This window comes from Alligator mississippiensis, chromosome 7, assembly GCF_030867095.1.
Source record: "Alligator mississippiensis isolate rAllMis1 chromosome 7, rAllMis1, whole genome shotgun sequence".
Classification (NCBI taxonomy): Eukaryota; Metazoa; Chordata; order Crocodylia; family Alligatoridae; genus Alligator; species Alligator mississippiensis.
Window position 1 is genome coordinate 29,589,831 of NC_081830.1, and position 21,579 is coordinate 29,611,409.

At 40.9% G+C, this 21,579-nt stretch overlaps 1 protein-coding gene across 8 annotated transcripts in view; it reads left to right on the plus strand.

The window, feature by feature from the left end:
* Positions 1–21,579, plus strand: part of ARMC8 (armadillo repeat containing 8) — a 107,798-nt gene that overhangs the window by 29,101 nt on the left and 57,118 nt on the right. For 5 of the 8 annotated variants that reach the window (XM_019489838.2, XM_006270443.4, XM_006270445.4 and 2 more), the window contains 3 exons: positions 8,314–8,456; positions 8,552–8,649; positions 20,975–21,067. In XM_019489838.2, coding sequence (XP_019345383.1) covers positions 8,314–8,456; positions 8,552–8,649; positions 20,975–21,067 — 334 coding nt within the window. Of the gene's footprint in view, positions 1–8,313; positions 8,457–8,551; positions 8,650–17,632; positions 20,521–20,974; positions 21,068–21,579 lie in introns of those variants that run through there. The other 3 variants (XM_006270447.4, XM_006270449.4, XM_006270450.4) reach the window with 2 other exon arrangements.

A 21,579-nucleotide genomic window follows, 5' to 3' on the forward strand; every position in this document is an offset into this window, starting at 1 on the left:
TACAGAATTGCTTCAGCTGATGCTGCATGATGGTTAATATTTTTGAAGGTTTGTGCCAAGAGTGGTAGTTATAGTCTAAAAAATACAATTCCCAAACTTGTCTTCTGTATGTGAAGCATGAGGAAATGCATAATATGCGATAAAACAGTCCATAGGAGAAGAGGGAACCCTTCCTCCCCAAGTGCCTAGCTTCACAGAGGAGTCATAGAATTATAGAATCATAGAAAATGAGGATTGGAAGGGACGTTGGGAGGTCACATCTAGTCCAACCTCCTGCTCAGAGCAGGACTAGCCCCAACTAGATCATCCCAGCCAAAGCTTTGTCCAGGCAGGTCTTAAAAACCTCCAAGGATGGAGATTCCACCACCTCTCTGGGTAACCACTTCCTATGTTTTACTACCCTCCTAGTGAGAAAATTCGTCCTACTATGTAGCCTCAACTTCCCTTGCTGTAGCTTGAAACTGTTGCTGCTTTTTCTGTCATCTGCCACCATGGAGAATAGTCCAGCTGCATCTTCTTTTGAATCACCCTTCAGGTAGTTAAAGGCTAGTTATCAAATCCCCTCTCAGTTTTCTCTTCTCTACACTAAATAAGCCCAGTTCCCTCAGCCAGTCCTCATAAATCATGTCCCCCAGCCCCTGAACCATTTTCACTGCCCTCCACTGGACTCTCCAATTTGTCCCCTTCCTTTCTATAATGGGGGGCCCAAAACTGAACACGGTACTCCAGATGTAAGACTACCTTGAGCTTTGAAATCAGCTGTATCCTTAGCATCAGTTTGCTGCCTGAGCTGATGCGTTTACCTACTTGTTTCTACTGTATTCAGAACAACTTGCAGGGGGGGCAGTTCTTTCAAGACCTAATAATGAATCTACAGAGACTTCTTTTTCCTTTCCCCTGCTGTAGAGAGGACACTAAGTAACTTTCTACAGTAGAACAAAAACTCAACAAAGAAAGCAACATTTTTCAGACACAATTTAAAGTAACTAATTGAAACATTGGAGGCTTTAGATAGGAGCATAGGACTGGAAAAGGACTCCTGGGCCACTGAGTCCAGTCCCATGCATTTGCAGGTAACCAATTACCCAAGGCTTTTCTAAAATTGCCCTGTCAGACTCTTATGCAAGATGGATGTTATTTTATCTACTTGAGATGAGACTATTATTGTGTGCTGTTTGTGGGCTGCACTTTAAAACAAGTTGGTTAGTTGAGGATGGTCCTGCTTTTGGGCAGGGGGTTGGACTAGATGTGACCTCCTGAGGTCCCTCCCAATCCTCGTTGTCTGTGATTCTGTGACTAAAGCTGGTTTCAGAATGTGGAGGGTCATTTGCTGAACAAAACATGTCACTGAGGAGCATGGTACACAAGTGTTTTGGTATCTGCGCTTGCTTCCCTTCAGTCTCTACATGGGGCTTAAGGTGTTGGGTGTGATCTCTATGGGCAAGGCTCCAATTTTGTCACGGCAGCAAGGAGGTCATGGAAACTCTTAAAGAAACTCTGTGACTCTCACCATCTGCTCTCCCCTTTTATTCAGAGGAGAGAAGGCAGAAGATCATGAGAAATGCATAGTTTAGTATGGGATGTTAGCCACCAGAAGAGAATCAGATCATTATTCCCCTTCTCTTTACTGGATCCCATTTTCTCTCTCTCTCTCTTGCATCGGGGGTCAGACCTGATGATCTTTGGGGGTTGGACCTGATGATCTGTTTAGGTCCCTTCTGACCCTAAGCATTATGATACTATGATTCGCACCCTAAACTAGAACTCATAGTTTCATAGTTGGTAGGGTCGGAAGGGACCTGAGCAGATCATCAAGTCCGACCCCCTGCCATGGCAGGAAAGAATGCTGGGGTCAAACGACCCCAGTTAGGTGGTTGTCTAGCTTCCTTTTTTTCACCTCCGTTTTCTTGTGCAGGGACCGGGACTCCCCCACTGTGATTCAAGACGGACTCGAGGGGAATGCCTCCAGACCTAAGGTTGAGGAGAACTGGGTTAGAGTGCTTCTGGAGGAGCTGGACGTGTTCAAATCAGCAGGTCCAGATGCTCTCCACCCCAGGGTGTTGAGGGAGCTAGCAGGGGTTATTGCAGGGCCCTTGGCACGATTTTACGAGCGCTCGTGGTGCTTGGGCCAGGTGCCAGATGATTGGAAGATAGCCAATGTGGTCCCCATCTTTAAAAAAAGGAGGAGGGAGGACCCAGGCAACTATAGGCCTGTCAGTCTTACCTCAATCCTGGGGAAACTCTTTGAGAAGATCATCAAGGAGCACATCTGTGATGGGCTGGCATTGGGGATGATGTTCAAGGGTAACCAGCACGGTTTCATTAGGGGCAGGTCATGTCAGACCAACCTGATTGCTTTTTACGATCAGGTCACAAAAGCATTGGATGCAGGTGTCGCCGTGGATGTAGTCTTTCTGGACTTCAGCAAGGCCTTTGACACTGTCGACCACCCCATTCTCATTAAAAAACTAGGCGACTGTGGCATTGATTCCTACACAGTCAGATGGATTGCAAATTGGCTGAAGGGTCGTACTCAGAGGGTGGTGGTGGACGGGTCATATTCAACCCGGGGGGAAGCGGGCAGCGGAGTCCCCCAGGGCTCAGTCCTTGGGCCCACGCTGTTCAATTTCTTTATCAGCAGTTTAGACGACAGGGTGAAAAGCAACCTGTTTAAATTTGCTGATGATGCCAAAATTTGGGGTGAGGTGGGCACGCTAGTAGGGAGGGAAAGACTGCAGTAAGACCTGGATAGGTTGTGGGGTGGGCTAACAAAAACAGGATGTGTTTCAATACGGACAAGTGCAGGGTGCTGCACTTGGACAGTAGTAACCAGCAGCACACTTATAAGATGGGAAACTCCCTTCTTGAGAGCATGGAGACAGAAAGGGATCTTGGAGTTATTATTGACTCCAAGATGAACATGGGCCGACAATGCGAGGTCACGATCAGCAGGGCCAACTGGACCCTATCGTGCATCCACAGGTGCATCTCAAGTAGGGCCAAGGAGGTGATCCTCCCCCTCTACGCGACACTGGTCAGGCCACAGCTGGAGTACTGTGTCCAGTTCTAGGCACCCCACTTCAAGAAGGATGTGGACAACATTGAGAGGGTCCAGAGGAGGGCCACCCGCATGATCCGTGGACAGCAGGGCAGACCCTACAATGAGAGGCTACAGGACCTGAACCTGTTCAGCCTTCACAAGAGAAGTCTGAGGGGGGACCTTGTGACCGTCTATAAACTCACTAGGGGGGACCAGAAGGGTTTGGGGGAGACCTTGTTTCCCCTAGCATGCCCCCCCCCCCGGGATAACAAGGAATAACGGCCACAAGTTGTTGGAGAGTAGGTTTAGATTAGACATCTGTAAGAACTACTTCACAGTTAGGGCGGCTAGGATCTGGAACCAACTTCCAAGGGAAGTGGTGCTGGCTCCTACCCTGGGGGTCTTTAGGAAGTGGCTTGATGCCTACCTGGCTGTGGTCATTTGAGCCCAGTTTTCCTCCTGCCCAGGCAGGGGGTAGGACCTGAAGATCTACAAGGTCCCTTCCGACCCTACTTCTATGATTCTGTGACTCCCAGGGTAGGAGCGAGCACCACTTTCCTTGGAAGTTGGTTCCAGATCCTAGTCGCCATGACTGTGAAGTAGTTCCTCCTGATATCTAGCCTGAATCTACTCTCAGTCAACTTATGGCTGTTATTCCTTTGAGTAACGTACACAGCTCCTTTGAGACAGTGCTCCCAAATAGAGAAATATTTAGTAAGGTTATTGCCTACCTGTGTGACCATGGAGCAAACAAGCTTGGCAACTTTTTCATGATAATTGCTCCCCCACTGCAGGTGGGACACTTACCATACTATACCAACATTGCAGCCTTACTTGTAGGTCTCTAAGTGGCTTGGGGTGGCCTCTTGCTTCATACTATATTATTACCACAGCTGTGGTCAGCAGGGCTGTTGGAGCTGTTTGGGAGGGTTTTGAGTGAAGGCTGTGGATAATAATTTCTCCAGTGGTGAAGGGTGAGAAAAGTTTCTGTAAATACTTGGTCAGCTGATTTCCTGTTGAAGTGCTCATTTTAATTCCGCTGAGATTTAATTATTTTGTTAGTGAAGAGTTATGTGCCTGCTGCTTTGCATAGGATCCTTTTGAGTTGTTTACGTAGGTATGAACGAGTGGTGTGTGCACATGAACTGGTGTGTGCACATGAAAAAGGAATTGGTTTGAACAGCAGCATGGACTCGGTGTGCCCAGGCATCTGTTACCCTCTCCTGAGTCTTATCATGTGAGCCAAAATAAGGGACATAGGAATATATGGTATTTTTACTGTGCAGATTGGCTGCAGAAATATCATTTTAGAGTTCCTTGCCAACGATGTCTTTGACCTTCCAAATCCATTGAGCTCTACTTAAAAGTGGGAATGGCCTGATTTTCTAATAGGCAGCAGTGGAACATCTGAAAGTTGCGTCAAGCGTAGTAAGTTTTGTCCTCTTAACACTTGTGCAGCCTCACTGAGACTGAGTAAGTGTTATCAAATGTTAGCACGTTGCAGGTCTACAATGGACTTCGCTGATCAGTGGAAGAACCTTCCAGTGCATGGGAATTGTGGGCGATTCAAAGCCATTGTTCTGAGCTGCAGCTGTAGAAGAGTAGGAGATACCTTGGTTGGCACGAATGGGTCTTGTGGTCTTGACAGCCAGCAGAAGTTAGAACAGCCTTTGGGTTATTCATATTTAGAATGTGGCTTTGCTGGGTGCTTCTAGGATTTGGGGAGCACAAAGAACGCGGCCCCACACTTGGCGTGTGCCCAGGAAAGCTTGGCACAGTCCAAGGTTGCTCAGTCTTTAATTGCTGTTCACAGATCTAAGTGGTTAAAAATCAGTGAACAATACTCTGTGTACCAGAAGGACTGGGATTCAACTTTGCTTTTCCCAATGTTAATGGGATTAAAAATACCAAATGCTGATTTTTAGTTCTAAGGGAACAGTGAAGATCTCATGCTTTTTAGAAGTGAGAAAATAAACATTGTTTTCACTCTAAAGAGTTTTTAAAAAGTGCAAATGCAGATGATCTTTGATTTTAAAGATTTTTTTGTTTTGTTTTTCTGTTTGTAAGTATAATGATCTTCTGCATAGCTCAAGAGAACTGAAAATGAGACCTACCTAATCCACCACAATGTCAGTTTTCTCCATATTCAGTTTTCTCTTTTTCCTCTGAAGACATGCAACATTTCATCTCCATTACTGGTTAGAGCCTTATCACTACATACAAAATGCTGTCAGATTCATAAAACAAATAGAAAAAACATAATATTTTTCCTAATCCAACAGTAATTTGGGTGTTAATTGAAATAGTAAATACAGCATTTCCATTTGGAAATGCCACCTTCTAACTGATTTTTCTTCTAATAAGCAGCATCAAATTTGAGTAAGATGCAGCTAGATCTACATAGTTCCCTTAAATTGAACTTGAAGTTAAAAATTCTCAATGCCAGTTACACAAACACTTGAATTCCCTAAAAGAAATATCTGTTCTAAGTGATTTTTGTTGACATTCATAAACATACATACCTTGTATAAAATTCTAGGAAGTTAATAATGGACAAGTCACTATGCCAAAAATGATAACCCAAAAGGAATAGTTAGAGTGGTTCTGACTTAACATAGGTTTCTTGAGAGTTATCTTTTAATATGCTTTTACCTTTGTGGCAATCAGTGAACATTTATAAAGTACTTGTTCAAAGTACTTCTGTATATCGTAGAATAGAGAACAGTCAAATGGGAAGTGATAGAAAAGGTTGGGCCTACCATATTTTCTCATGTACAGCACACTTCTTTTCCCCCAAAACCAGCTGCTGGAAATGGGGTGTGTATTATAAGCAAGGAAAAGTAGTAACAGGAGTTTGCTGGGCAAAAGCTAAAGTAAGTCTGCATGTGATCCATGGGGAGCAGAACAACAAATGGGCTCAGCCTCCTAGCTACTGCTACTCAGTGACTTACTAAAAGGAAGCATCTTTGCTTCATTCTGCCTTTTAAAAACAAGGTGCGTATCTTATTCTGGGCTGTGTTGTATGTTAGAAAATATAGCATTTTATACCTAGCATCGTGACTTGTAGGAGAATGTGCCATTAGGTAGGTACCAACTCACAGCTAAAACGTACCAAATCCCTTCTGTCTTGTTATTTCCTCCCATATAAATATTAATGGGAAGACACTTAATAATCACCTTGCTTTTGAGTGCCTGGGGTGCAAGACTCAAGTATAATGGGATAAAGATAAGAGTGGAAGGAGAATGTGTGAACTGTTCACAGTTTCTTGCCTTCAAAGTATTTTTTTCATTTGCACTTCTTTAGCTATTTCTAAGTGGTATTTCTCCTCCAACTAAATTGGCATCTGTTCTGTAAAACCTGCAAAACTTGAGATTTATTTTTCCTAAGGCAGTGCTTATTGTGGTGGTTCTCAACTGGAGTTAATCCCTTCAGAGGTGCTGCAGTGTGGGTGCTGCTGAAGCTGCGGCAGGTAGAAGTGCCCTGTCTGTCCCTGAGTGGCATCTTCTGAAAAGAGGTTATTGCTTCTCAGCTCTGAAATTACCACCCACTTGAGACCCGTCAGAGCTTGAGCCTGGCCATCTTTCAGAAGCGGTGTAAGACAATTTAGGCAGGCTTTTAGCAGGGGGGTTAAGCTTTGGGTATTTTGGGGGTAATTGTTTTATTATTTTATCTGTTTTTATGACTTTGTTATTGTAAGTTTATGAGCCTTTTTGGGGAGGTTGGTGTAGAAATCAAAATAAATAATTTTCTTCATCACAGCACTGATGGCCAGTTCCTGCCCCTGCTGGCCCCCCCCCCCCCCCCCCCCCCCCCCCCCCATATCCGCCAAATCTGTAAATTCATGGAGTTGTTGGTGTCTCTGGATTCACTCAAGTAGTGATACCGACTTTGATCATTTGCCTGCCTGCTTCTCTGTTGACAACCTGGGTAGGGGTGCACCCCATCCACACTCATAAAGCTTCCAATTTTTCTACTTTTAAATCCTTACCATCTACCCTGATATCATTCTACTGCAGTGCTTAGAAAAAGGCAATTTGCTGGTTAGATAAATAGTAAGCTGTGATGTTTGGGGTTTTTTGGCATTGTTTTGGTAACTGTTCCTTTCAGCCCACATGTTGGATCCTGCCTGCCATACAGACTGAATTCCCTGGGGAAAGGGTTTTCTGTTTCTTGTGCTGCCATAATGCAAAAAATTGAAAGAAAAAATAAAAAAAGTTGGACCTAAGGTTAAAAGAACATAAGTGGTGTAGATTTAAAACTACTATAGGTTGGTGTTGCCCCCAAAATAAACATTACAAACTCAGAAATTTTAAGGATTACACATCCGTGCACGTTAGGATATGCTAATACATAATTAAAGTATTTGAATTGCTGTAACTCTGCCCTCTAGTGAACATCCATAATCATATGTTTGATCAGGCATTTTATGCTTTTGTACCATAATAAATTAAATTGATCTTTAAAGACAGTTTTTCCTTTCCTTTTTCCTTTCCTTTCCTAGTGTTGTTCCAGGTAGAGCATTGTTTCAGAATGTCATTTACTGGCCTACAAATCCTGAGAGAACTGCTATATGAGAATTTTCATCCAAAAAGCTGTTAATGCCAATATTATATAGTTAGACATTGATAGTCTTCTCACCATTGAGTTATGTCCATTAATGCTAATGGGTTAGCAATACCTGATAGTCCAGTCCAGTCTGGTTAATTGCTTGTTGAGGGAAGGCTGATTTCCAGGCAAAATTAGGAGAGTTTCTGGTGATTAATTCTGTAGCCATTTGGGAATAATATGTGGGGACACTGATTTAAAATGAGCAAAATTCCTCAGAATTTGCTACCTATATTTGTAATTTTTTGTGTTGTACCAGTATCTGGTAGGAAGCTTTCCAGTGTATCAACAATGTTGTCTTGTTATTGCTACTTTTCTAAAAAAAAATGAAGCAACACATTAGCTTTCCATGACAGTGGAAAGTCGCATTTATAAGACTTGGATTTATAACAGAAGCATTTATGGTGAAACCCCCCCCCCCCCCCCCCAAAAAAAAACAAAACCCAACCAACCAACCAAACAAACAAAAAAAACCAACAACAACAAAACATTGAATGATTGTTATAGTATGGTTGTTTTTTACCATCTTTTTTGGCTTTTCCTAAAGGGGGAAGAGGGAGAGGAGTTATGTACTTTTCATGTGGCAGATTGCAGCTGAACTTCACATTATGCCATTATTCGTTCTCTTCACTTTGAAATGTTCTTCTGTAAATAATTCTTCCTACAGGTTGCTGTATTTGCTCCAGCAAGAAACCTCCAGCACTGAACTGAGAACTGAATGTGCAGTGGTGCTAGGAAGTCTTGCGATGGGTACAGAAAACAATGTTAAATCCCTGCTAGACTGCCATATTATCCCAGCCTTATTGCAAGGTATCTTGGCTTTTTTATAATATAAACAATACTTGTTTTAAGTATGCAGAAAGGTAGAAGCTGAGCAACACCCTTTTATTTATTTAAATTCACAGGATTACTGTCACCAGATCTGAAGTTCATTGAAGCTTGCCTCCGATGTCTTCGCACCATTTTCACCAGCCCAGTAACTCCAGAGGAACTACTGTACACAGTAAGTTTTAGGCAGATGAAACTGTGCTCTCTTGTACAGTGTCAGTTTGTGCAGTTCAGTCTGTGTTATCTATGCACTGTAGTTGTCAGTCTGACATTTGGGTGGGGTACTACTAATAGTACTATTGTTTCACACGTAAGCTTGATGCATCTAGATAACCTTAAACTGAGTGTATGGACATGAGTAATCTATAGAGCATGAAAAGGGGGCAGAACTTTATTGCATGTTGTTTGTTCCATGGTAACTATTAGTATACCTGCTTTTACCCTGTAAGTGGAGTGGTTTACTCTATCAGCCAAACTGAACTAAACCACTCCAGCTTAGCTTTCACTCCCAGCAGGGTAAGAGTGGACATGCACGGAACAGCTGTGGCATGGTGTAGTTTCCCCTTCTGATTCTTTGTAACTTGTTCATTTGTCCATATCCTGAGGATGTTTACTTTTTGCAATGGGAGATCATGATAGCTACAGTGATTAACAGCTGATTAATTGAAAACTGTAGCTTTCTGGTCTGTGAAAGAGGACTTTAAATTGCCTCTAAATGATAGCCCCCCCCCCCCAAAAAAAAACAAAAACAAAAAACCAAACCAAACAAACAAACCAAAAACCCCACCACAAACTGGTGTCACAGAATCGCAGGTTACACATCTTATTCGCATCATACAACATTGTTCCTGCCTGTCTAAAAGTTAGTGTTTTTGCTCAGTGGTAGCCACTTTGTGTTTTTTCTTAGAGAATCTACACTCTTAAGATTTGTTTTCTGCTGATAGTTAACTTTCATTTTCCTTTCTTTAACTGGTAGGAGAGGGTAGAGTTAGTCCTGCAGAATCTTTGCGTCTCTTGGATCATCACTAGTTATAATCTATCTTGACTCTCAAATCCTCAGCTGAATTTTCCTGGCTGCCCCTTATGGGGAAGGAAAAACCTTCCAGTCATACATTGTCCAGTTCTATGCAGAAAATAAACTTGAACTCCTAAGGTGCTGCTTTTAATTAGTTTTCAGAATAAAACCGCACTGTAAGCTGACATGTTTTGCATGCAGCTTTATGCGTTGAGGTAGTGCAGGCACCAAATTCAGGTGGTTATTAAATCCAAATTTTTTTGACAGCTTGCCCTGTTGATATCATAAGTTTAGATGACTAAAGTGCCTTTTTTGGGCTGCTGGAACATTTATGTGGCCAGCCAATGTTGAAAGGGTCTCTCAGAGTCCTCAGGTAGGAACAAAGATGTGGGACAAAAATGCGTAGTGAAAGCTACCCAAATAAAATGTTGTGCTTCTGGCAAAACTGGCACCATTTACTTTCCCCCCACATTGAGTCTCCTTGTTACCTTCCCCACCTTCCTCTTGCTTACAGGCACATACTGCCTTCCTACCACCCTGTCTCCCAAGCAGCCGCAGATTGTAAATGGTCAGTACAAATTAGAGACATTATTAAATATAATTAAAAAATAGTTGATATAGATAGTCTGCAAATGTAAAGAAAAGTAATGATTGAGCATGAGTAGTGAGAAAAGAGGGAGAGACCTATTCACTTCCCATTGGAAAACTTCCTCTGGTGCTTAAACCCCACTGGAGAAAAATCTCTCAGCAGTTCCATGTGAAATGGTACCAGGACACAGTCAATAGTGAGAAAGAAGGGTAGGTTTTATCTGTTCCCAACTCTTTGCCCACCACCCAAATCATAAGCATGGAGAAATACCTTGCTCCCTGGAGTGATCTAGCACCTGATTTTTATTTTCTGAGATTCTGTAGAGGCCAGAAGTTTAGTATCTTAAACACCCATAAATTTTATGTAAGTGGAAAAACAAACTTCAGTTGTTCTTGTGTCTTTCCCTGAGGCACTTACAGAGATTACTGTCAGAGAGAGATCAATAATCCATCTGGTGTGGTAGCTTCAGCTGCAATAGCAGTGCTGGTGTCCTGAAAATATGATAAAGATCAGCAATATTGGGACTGAGCGTGAGGCAATAAGATAAGTCTTCAAATGTATGAAAGGTTGCTGTAAAGAGGGAGGTTATGAACTGCTCCTCATGTCATCTAGGGATGGGACTGAAAGCAACGGGCTTAAATTGCAACAAGGTAGGTTTAGATTGTATAGCAGGAAGAACTTTCTAACTGTAAGGGCAGTTGAGCTCTGGTGTTAAGGCGATGGTGTTAAATTTCCATTGTTAGAGGCTTGTAAGATCAGGTTAGAGAAACATTTTCCTCATTAAATAATGGCAGAACTTTTACCTGCAAAAGTCCTGGTGTGGGACTGTGATCCTTGTGATAACACCACTAGGTACCATATCTGGGGCACTTTAGTAGTGGACTTGAGCATTTTTGGCTTGACCCCGTTTGTGCGGGAAAGCAGGATGCAGCTGCTTTCTCATATGAATTATGTGCAACTCCTTGAGCAATACATAACCATTGACTACAGGCAGTGGGGAAAAACAATGAAACCCTGTGTATTCCACCAACTTCTTGTAGCTACACAGCTGAAGTAGAGAACAACCTGGGACAGTGAATGACAAGAGCAAATGTTGGCTGTGTGGTGGGTATTTCCTGGGAGCTTGCTAGCAGTACAAAATAGTAAGGAGAGATGGGTGAAATGAGTTGGAGATCCTGGAGCAGCAAGAACCTCTAGGATATAAGGGTCATGTCAGATGCTTGTTTGACTGCCTTTTGGGTGAACTACAGTGTTTACAAGGTCACAGTAAGGTTTGGTGATATTTGGCATCTCTTGTCTATGAGGTAGGTGATGGAATTGCCAACAGCACATACTTTGCTTTGAATCAGGGAGATCAGAACCCGTATGAGAGCTGCAGCATGCTGCTACAGGATTAGTGACTTCATCTTTTTGAATGAGACTAAACCTCTCAGGTACCTTTGGATAAATAGATTGAAATTTGAAACTTGAATTCAGCTTTTTCACTCTTAGGAGTTAAGGTGCTGCTGGAGTGTGTTATTTTTACTGGCTGAAGAGAATGTGTAATTGGAAGAGACCTGCAGTCTGATCCTCAGTACTTACTGTACCGTCTGATACTAAAGAATTAACACTTCCATGAGAGTTGACCCTGTATGTGGGTGAAGCCTTTAGTATTTCTGAATTCAGCATTCTGATTGGTGCTATAGCATGCTTATTTTGTGATTTTATTTTTTTTAAAACAACAAAAAAACCTTCCAGAACATGCCACATTGGAAGAAGAGTATTTGTTACCAGTGCAACAAGTTTCCCTTCCCTCCTAGTGAGTCTCTGTTTTTTATTTCTTTTCTTTTTTTCCTGTGCAAGTTACAAAGGCTTTTTCTTTCTAAAGTAGATCTTATTTTGGTATTTTAGGACGCTGCTGCGTGCCCCCCCCCCCCCCCCCAATCTTCAGCTCCCTTTGCATTAATTCTTCAGTCTGCTAGCTGTTTACACAGTCTGACCAGAATGTGACAGGCCCTTAGGTGATTTATGCAGAAAGGGACAGAAGTTGCACACAAACTGATATAAGTGATCAGAAACTTTTCAGATCTGTAATGCAACAGATGTTCTGTGCATATAAACTGCTTTCAAAATGGCTGAAACTGGTTTAAGATAAACCTGGATGGATGTAGTATCAGACTTCACTGATTTAGGTTAAATCGGTTTATTGAACTTGTGTCCCAGATCCCAAATTCAAGCTAACTCGCAGTCCCCCAGCATCCCAGTATGTTTTGTACTCTCCTGCAAGTCGCAGGGTGGGTGAACTAGCCTTGGCCCTGTCTGCTCCAGCCAAGCAGGGACGCATGCTCTGGCGACCCCAGCTTCTTGCCTAGGCCACTGCAGGCATGTGGCTGCATTTCCGGAATCAAAAGTGAATGTCTGTTCACTTGCTTATTTGGTTCAGTCTATGCAGCTTAGACTAACCTGTGAAGATTGAATTGATTCAGCCTCAGGCTTTTTGCTTATCTGTACTTAGGCAAAGAATGAAGAGTATGTGAGGACATTTTTCTTTGGTCTCTATTCCTGTGTGTAGCATGTCATGATTACAGGCAACTCCCACACTGGGTGTATGTAATGCCATGAATGTTGCCTTGGCCCCCCTCTCTTTGTCAACACGACATTGCAAAGCTGGTGGAATGCAGCAGGGATGTGGAATAGTCTTGTGTAAGTCAGGCCACTTGGCGCTCTGGGAGCTGCTCCATGCCCTTCTCTGACTTGTGGCTAAAAGCCACATTTTGGCCTGTAATGTCATAATAAAGTGCTGCTTTGTCCCTTTTCGCAGTTCACTAATAAAGATATGAAATAAGACCAAATTTAGCAGTGATCTTTATGGAACCTCTGTAGACATTTTCCTTTAGTTCAGGGGTGTTGGAATCATTTGGTCCCGTAAACTGGCTTGTAGGCCAGATGTGCACCAGAGACAGGGCCGTTCCTGATTAGCATGGTTAATTCAGCTCAGCATGTAGCATGCAGTGGTCCCGCTCTGGGGCTTGCGTTGCATGTGACACTGGGACTGGACCCAGTATTCTGGGTGTTGCATGCAGTACAGAGAGTCCAGGGCTAGACTGAATTGTGCCCAGGGTGCTGTGTGCAGCATATGTCCCGTGCCAGATGCCTTTGTTGTGTGCAGAGGGAAGGGTGCAAGCCCAGTGTGTGCAAACCTAGTGCCTATCTTTACATATTTGTGCTTGCTTTGTGTTTGACTTTTCATCTGTGAAAACCTTTTCTGCTGCACAAGGCTGTTGCTAAAATAAATGGTTTGATAAGCCTCGGAGGTTACCGTGATGGATGTGTAGAAATGCCCATGAGGAAAGGGAGTGATTTCCTGTTTTTCATGAGGTAAGGATGGCATGCAAAGAGAGACAAAAGTGTGGGGGGGGGGGGACACACAGAACAGTGAGGATAAAACTAATTCATGAATTATTGCTTCACTTCCTGAACACTGTCCATCCTGCACTGAATGGAGGGCAGGTGTTTTATAGAAAAATGTGTGTTATCTAGCAATTAAAGCTATTCTGCATACATGCTAAGGGGCACAATTAAGGTAGTCTGTATAACTTTACTTAACTTGGGCTTTATTTGCCTTCAGAATGCTTGATTTTTTTTTTTTTTTAATTTTATTTTGAAATTTTTTTTCCCTACCGTTTTAGTAATTTTTTTTTAAGACTAACATATTTTGAAACTCGATTCTCTTGGGTGTTAGTGGGGACAAGGAATGGAAAAATCCCCCAAATTCTGTTAAAAGCAATCAGGGCTTATGGTAAAGGTGATATCTTTTATTAGACTCGCGAGATTTTTGCAAAAAAAAAAAAATTCTTAAATTGCAAGCTTTTGGGCACAAACACCCTTTATCAGGCATCAGAGATAAGATTGTAAAAGTTCTCTTGGATAGAAATGGAAGGTCATATTTCATAGAGGAATCAGTAGATGCAAAACTCCTCTGGGCAGGCAGTGCTTAGCTGGTAAGGTATCTCTCAGCTCTCTTAAGTTTTGTTATTCACCTGAAATGCCTTGCCTGTTCATCATAATTAGGCTTTGAACCCTGGACCTCCCTCCCAGTAACGCGGACCTCCAGCACTTTAATTAAAGGATTAACACACTGGCTGTCAGCAGGAGAAGGCTTTTAACTATTTCTGACCAGCCACTCTAGGAGAATATGTCATAAACTTTAAACTGAATACCCCAATGTACAAAGCAGTGTCTCTGAGTGTGTAGATTTGGCAAGTTCATTCTGAGGTATGTTGTACTTAAGTATTTGATACGTGATTTAGTGAATAACTTAGATGGAGATATGGGTCCTCTTCCCTGTTTATGTAAAATTCTCTGAGTATGAGACCTAGCTCAGTAATATGGGTTAAGAAGGGTGGTATAAAGGAGATTACTAGCAAATGGGAGTCAGGGCATGTCATCCTGCTTTCCAGGTTTTTGCATATTAAAATAAATGAACAAAGCATCTCATTTTCACTGGACCTTTTCCTGTCTGGGATGGTAATAACTAATAAGCCTTTACAAATCCGTACTTGAAGTGACCAAGGGCCATGTAGGAAGTTAATTCATCTCCTACCCCTAGTATCCCAACCCCTGGGCCGTACTCCTCCTATGTAACTGCTTGTTGCATCTGTTGTGTTTAACATCCCTGAGTTCTCTGCTTCCTGAAGTAAGGATTCTTGCAAAAAAGTTTTATATCTTTAGAGGAGAGGCACTTCAGACGGACAGAATTAAAGGAAGATATCATTCGTACATAATTCACACCCAATCCTACAAAGTTTGGCGCTTTGTCTTACTGAGAGGAGAACTGAGGCATTCTGTTGCGCAGGCGTTTTCTTTTGGGGACAGGTTTTTTCCTGCTAACTGTCCTAAAGCTTCCTGACAGTAAGGAACTGGGTGGAATTTTGAAATGGCAGCATTTTTGGTTGATGGGGCGTGAGCATCGGGCTAGTAAAGAACTGTGCTTGCGCCTGAGCTGTTTTGCTGTTGCTTAATGGCTAAAAAATTGGAGCTACAAGTATTTCAGTAAGAAGCTGAGACCCAGGACTGAATCGTTTCAGGAAGGTATCTCCAAGGAAGAAGAATTTTGAGCATGTAGTTTGATTGTTTGCTAAGGCGTGGGTGAAAGGACTGGAAAGTCATGTCAGTGGAATAGCAGCCTGAAGAACCTTTCCTGCTAAATCTGAAGGGGACAGCACAAGATTTACTTCTTCCGGGAGGCGTAATTATAGACCAAGATTATAAACAACTAAGAGAAACCTGGCTACTAGGATTGGTCACAGAAATGGAAGCATTTATTTTGATACCTGCTGGTAAAGTTAATTAAAGCAATTCATGGGTAAATGCAGATTAAAACGCATAATTAGATCTGGTGGAACAGTGCTCTCTACTTTGTCAGAATTTGGAGAGACTTCAGATTGCCACGAAAAGGATATTCTTTATTGTGAGGCCAGTTATTAGGAAAAAAGTGAGAGTTCAATAATAAAGCTGTTTTGAACAGAGGAAGCAAGCTTCAGTTTTGTTTCTACCAAAGCTAAGCATAACTACTTGTGGCAAAACATACTGAGAAGTCAAGACTTGCTGTGACATTACATTGACTGTAAAAAAGGGGGAGATTGTTTCACAGTATCGACAAAGTGTGTTTATGAACCAGTTACTTGCAGCTACTCAAGAAATGTAGCCCTCTCTTATAGCAGTTATTTACTACTGGTTTTATTATTACAAGCTGTCATTGCCATAAACAAATCAGCTATTTGTCATATTTATAGATAAAACTGCACAAGTTAGTAACCCTTTTTAAGCATTTACCAGTTATGTTTGTTGTCTAGAGAAGCTTCAGTATTTGATAGAATATTGACTGCTCCAATCCTGTACTGAGGATGGTTCAGTAGATGCTTTTTGATTGCCTTAGAGTTTGCTGATCTTTGCTGTTTGAATTATTAATTATTTAGTATCTACATCTGACAGAAAATCTTACCACGGCAGCTAAAGTGTGTGTGTATATTACATATAAAAGAAATTCTTTACATTTCTTTACATATAAAAATTGTAATATGTATATATTACATTTTTATATATATGTATATGTGTGTGTTTGTTTGTTTATTGTGGGACATTTTATATATATGAATTATTGTATATGAATTTGTGTGTGTATATACATATTTCTTCCAATTGTATATAGGTGTACTGTTAACTTGAAAGTGTGATAATTTTCAAGGCTAAAATTTATTATGCTCTCTACAAATTAATATTTTACATTAAATTTCAAAGCACTGCAGAAATTTTAGAAAATATCAGATTGGTAGAAATCCTCTGACAGCGCACCTGGAGTTAAAGTTTGTTGAGGTGTTAAACTAGCTTTTGACATTAGTAAGTTTTTTCTGTAGAGGCTGAAAGAACACTTTCATTTATGCTTGATGGTTAGTTCACTTCAGTGACTCTAATTCCAAGTTTAAAAATGAATTGAGTGCTTAAAAGTAGAAAAACTTATTTTTCTCTTTCAATCTATAAATAAAAATGAGATCACAGAGAATGAGTTTTTAGTACTAAATCTTGAAGGACAGTGTGGTCAGACATGCATCAGTTCAGTTCACTATTTTGAAGTAATACTTCCATTACTTAATCTGTAGCTTCAGATGCAAAGCATGTTTTGCTAAACTTAACCTTTATTTATCCATCAAATTTAAAGCACTTGTGTTTAAATGAAAGAAGGCTGTCTGTTCATTTTTCATTGAATTGTGGTTTCTGTCCAAATACAGCTGGGCATAGATCATGAGCAAAAACATTCATTATCTAGTAAATAAAAATTAAAATCACCTTTTTCAAACATTTTTTTTCTTTTAATTAAGTTTATATGTTATTCAGAGAATGTTGTATAATTGGTATGTGTGTGTGTATGTGTGTGTGTATATCTATATATATATATATATCTATATAAAATATGTATATGTATATATATAAAAAATAATAGTATGTCTTCCTGAAAAGTGAAAAGAACAAACACACTGAGTATAAAGATTATATATTACTGAAAATCAATGTGTTTTAATAGCTACCAATGGAAACAACCTGTCTTCAGGAAAAGACTACTCTTTAAAAAAGAGTGAAGATGCAAACCATGATTAAAATTAGTGATTTGAACTGAAGTATTCTATATGCTGATTTTAATCATGATTAAAATCTGTTGTGACTTGCTAGTATATGTAGTTTGAAAAACCTGTACAGTAATAACCTAAAAGAACAGTGCACATATATTTTAAATTTAATATATGAATTGTATTTTAAGGTAATTTAAACAAAATTTAAGTAATGCAATTTGTGATGTTGAATTTCTTAGTAAAAACAACAATGACATTGATTTTAGTACTTGGCCACTTTTATTGGTAGGCTATTTCTGTATTTGACCCTGTAATCTTATAAATTAAAAGTTTCCACAACTCATTTTGGCATGTTTTGTTTGTAAGATGAGTATTTATGGTTCATTTGGAGTGCCCTGGCAAAGTAGAAGCGTACATTTATTGATATTTTTTCCTGCTGTAGGTCCGTTAAGACAACAGATATTGATATCCTTCTTTCAGCTGATGGAGTGAGAAAATCAAACGAAATTTGTGATCAAAGGGCTGGTTCTGGCTGAGCAATCCAGTTTACTTCCCATCTCCTGCCGGAGCAACAACTCTTTTCAGTTAAGTTAGGCTTTGTAGTTTGTTTTTTCATTTTCTCCTTCTGATACTTCTTAAAATGAGGACTAGCTAGCCAGTTGCATCCTTTAAAGGGATTTCATGGTTGTGGGGCAATCTTTTTGTGCCCAGTTTGGAGCTTTTTGTGAAGAATTGCCAACCCATCCTGAAATGTATTGCTCTTTCTTGAGTCCCTTATTTTTAAAAATAATTTTGGCATAAAATGTCAGATCACGGCAGTTTTGCTGGGTGTCCCTCCTCCCAGGAGTCAAATACCATGTACCATGTGATTTTGTTGTGTTCAACTGTACTGCAGCGTAATATCTTAAATTGCACATAGTGGGTGAACAAGGGCAGGATTTCATTTCAACTTGTATGTTTTGTAAATTTGTTGTCAAAAGACAACACAGCAAAGTCATAGGAATTATGTAACTTGTTAGTCTAAACAAAAAAAAAAGTGTCTCACTAGTTTTCAGGACTCCAGATGAGTTCATAGAGTTCTGGAAAAATATTCCTGGGAGTAGGAGGAAGGTTGCATATATGGATCATCAGATACTTACTCTGCTTTTTTTGTTCCAATGGATTGATTTTTCCCATTAAATGTTGCCCATTAGAACAGCTAGTTTTCTGAAGTGTGGCAGGATGCTAATGTTTGTCAGGAAGAATTAAGTCTCCAAACCCTACTGCGCTGTCTCAAGCCACAGGGGTAGAAGAGCATGCCTAAAGCATTTGTGCCTTCCCCACAGGTCCAGGCATACATAAAGACTGGCTGTAGTCCTATTGGTTCTAGATTTAGTGTGCTCAGAGCTACCATGGGGATATCTCTGCACAACACTTACTTAAGGCACTGCACTGCAGTGGCCTGCACTGCCCCTGGGGTAGGGAAGGGGAAGTTGGAGGGAGGGGGAGCCTGGAGACCCTGACTGCTTCTGCAGCTGGAACAATTGGTGCAGTGGCAGTTGACTGGGAGCCACAATTTAACCTCTCACAGGTCCTTGGGCTGTGAGTTGGACAGCCCTGACCCAGATCAAAACATCAATAGGAAAATCTTGCACAGTAACTTCACTTTTGTGACCAGGTCACGTAGAAGTTTCACAATACCATTCCATCTCAGGATTCTTATGCTGTTGCATGACGTCGCCTCATCTGTCTCAACACCTTTCCTGCTGTTTCCCTTGAGTTCTTAATTTTCCATCTCCTGTTTTCACCTTTTCTTAGATAAATCTTGTTTGGCCAGCCAAAGCAAAACTAACCTTGATACACTGCTGTGCCCAGAGACGCAAAAGGATCAGCCAAAGAAACTAAGACTGATCCTCCTCTCTCCCCCCCCCCCCCCCCCCCCAAGGGCATTTGATACAATTTGAGAAGTCTTTCTGCAAATTTTTTTACCTTTAAGATGTTCCATGCAGGTTCATAGAAGTAGTAGGGAAGTTTGTGTTAAGTGTAGGTTTCCCTGGGCTTTCATTAAAAGTTGTACAAAAATCTTGTTGGTCTAATAAAAGAAATCATCTCTACTACAAGTCCCGAGTACATATTTTAATTGTTTTTTCCTAGCATTGATGTTTTGTGGCAGACAGACAAAATCTATTTAAAAAAAAAAAAAAAAAAAAAGTCCTCTCTGTTAGCTGGCTCCTGGAATACAAACGAAACCAAGCCCCTTGGTTATACCAAGGTGGTATACCCAGCTACTATTACTTTCTCAACTACTGTGACACATCAATGGAAATGTGAAACTTATGACATCTAGAGTAGCTTCTCTGATCCTCGCAACACTTCTTGATGACTCCAGCACAGTCAGTTTCCCTCTAGTCAACACACTAGGGAATTAATCCACGTTTGTAATGGCACAGACACAGAGCTAATTTTCTGCCATAGGAGTCAACATAGCAGCCACCTGGGAGGGGGGAGAAGGGCATCATGTTCGTACTTGGTCCTCTCTGCATAAGCAGCCAAAAAGGCTTTGTCTTATATACAGAATCTTCCTTGAAGCTGGGCTTCCATGCTCACTAAAACTATTATTCTTTCATTGCATCTACCTGAATCCAAGACAACTTTGAATTTAAGATGACCCCTCCCATGCCCCACTCCCCAATAACTAGCTTTTTTATATATGAAAAAAGGCTGCCAGGAGGAGGTGGAGTGGGGGCATGCAGCTATTGTGGCTCTGACTCTGGCCCTGACCCAGGCTTGGGGCTGGAGTCAGAGCAGCTTGTGCCCCCCTATCCCCTGACCTTGTACTCAAATCCAAGGTGAGGAGATTTCCCCCTCTGTGCCAGGGGGATGGGGACCCTTGTCTTGAATTTGAGTAAATACAGTAGTACTATTCTGGCTCCTACTAAGATATAATACCCATTACATATTTTAAAGCTTTCTGTGACTTGTTAACAGTCTTTCACTATTTTTCACTTACCTCAAAAGTGCTTTAGAAGAGACAGGATTGAATTGTACAACAAAACCTATAAGTAAGGAACTGGTAGCAAGATAATCTTTTGGGCTCTGATTTACTATGATTACTTTGTGTTTTGGTTTTCCCCACTGTGCATGTGCGTGCGTATGTGTGTGCACTGTTGTTGCCAGGGAAAATCTTTGAACTGGATTGCTCAGCTGGAAGGCCAGTGCCACTAAATTTTTTTTTTTTTTGTTCTCCTATCTCCAATTGTTGGTGGGAGGATAGAATATCTACTGTCTAGACTGGCACCTTGTACTGCCACTACTACCTTTCCCATTCCTAAGAATTAAATGAAAGCAGATAAGAAGGTAAGTAGATGACCATACTGGTAGAAAATGTTTAGGGGATTTTGTCTCCAAATATACAGAGCTTTTTATTCAGTATTTGCTGTCAAGTGACAGTTTGTTGTGAGTGAAGTTCCTCTTCTTTCCCTCTTTTTCTCACTAAACTGATAACTTAGGTGAAGATTTTCAGAGACACAAAACCAGAGTTAGATGCCTAACTCCCTTTGACTTTAGATGCACATTGGACCTTAAGCTGCCCCTTGTGCCTTTTGAAAATCTCCCCCTTAGTAGTTTTATGGCCTAGACCTGTTTCCTTGTGGGTCACAGTGGAAGAGAGAACAGGATCATGTATTGAAGATTAGTGTTGTTTATTAAAAAAGTTGAGGATGCAGCTTTTAACTAACAAAAAATTACTGACTGATGGTGCTGAAGTTCTTAGTTTTAATGTTGTTTTTTTTCTTTTCTGACTTGTTTCTAGGATGCTACAGTTATCCCCCACCTTATGGCACTGCTCAGTAGGTCTCGATATACACAAGAATACATATGTCAGATCTTCTCACATTGCTGCAAAGTAAGGAAAGAGAATGCATATTCTCTGCAAGAGTTCTTGTGTTTCTGGCATTTAGGAAATTGTATAAGACAATGTTGCCTTCTCTGGCTGGGTCAGTAGAACAGCGATGACGAAACTTTTTTTCCCTGATTTTCCTAACAGGATTTCTGGGATAACAGGCAGATGTTGCTTTTGAGTAAAGCAAAATATGCTAATAAATATTTTGAATAGGGAGTTTATTGATTAAAAAAAAAAAAATTAAGAAAACCAGAAGTCAGGCAAATATTGAACTTCATCACTTATTTAATGAATTCTATAGATTTCAGTTTTTTAGTAAAAATGGAAGAACCCACTTTTACTCAGACTGCCTCTGCTCTCAAGTCAAACATTTTTATACCAAGGAAGATTTCTCACAATATGTTGCATCAAGAGTGAATACACTCATTCCCAACCACAGCGACAGATTTATCCAACTGCGGCTTGCTTCCTATTACCTGCTTGGCCAGTTCTCCCAATGGGGAAATTTCCTTGTC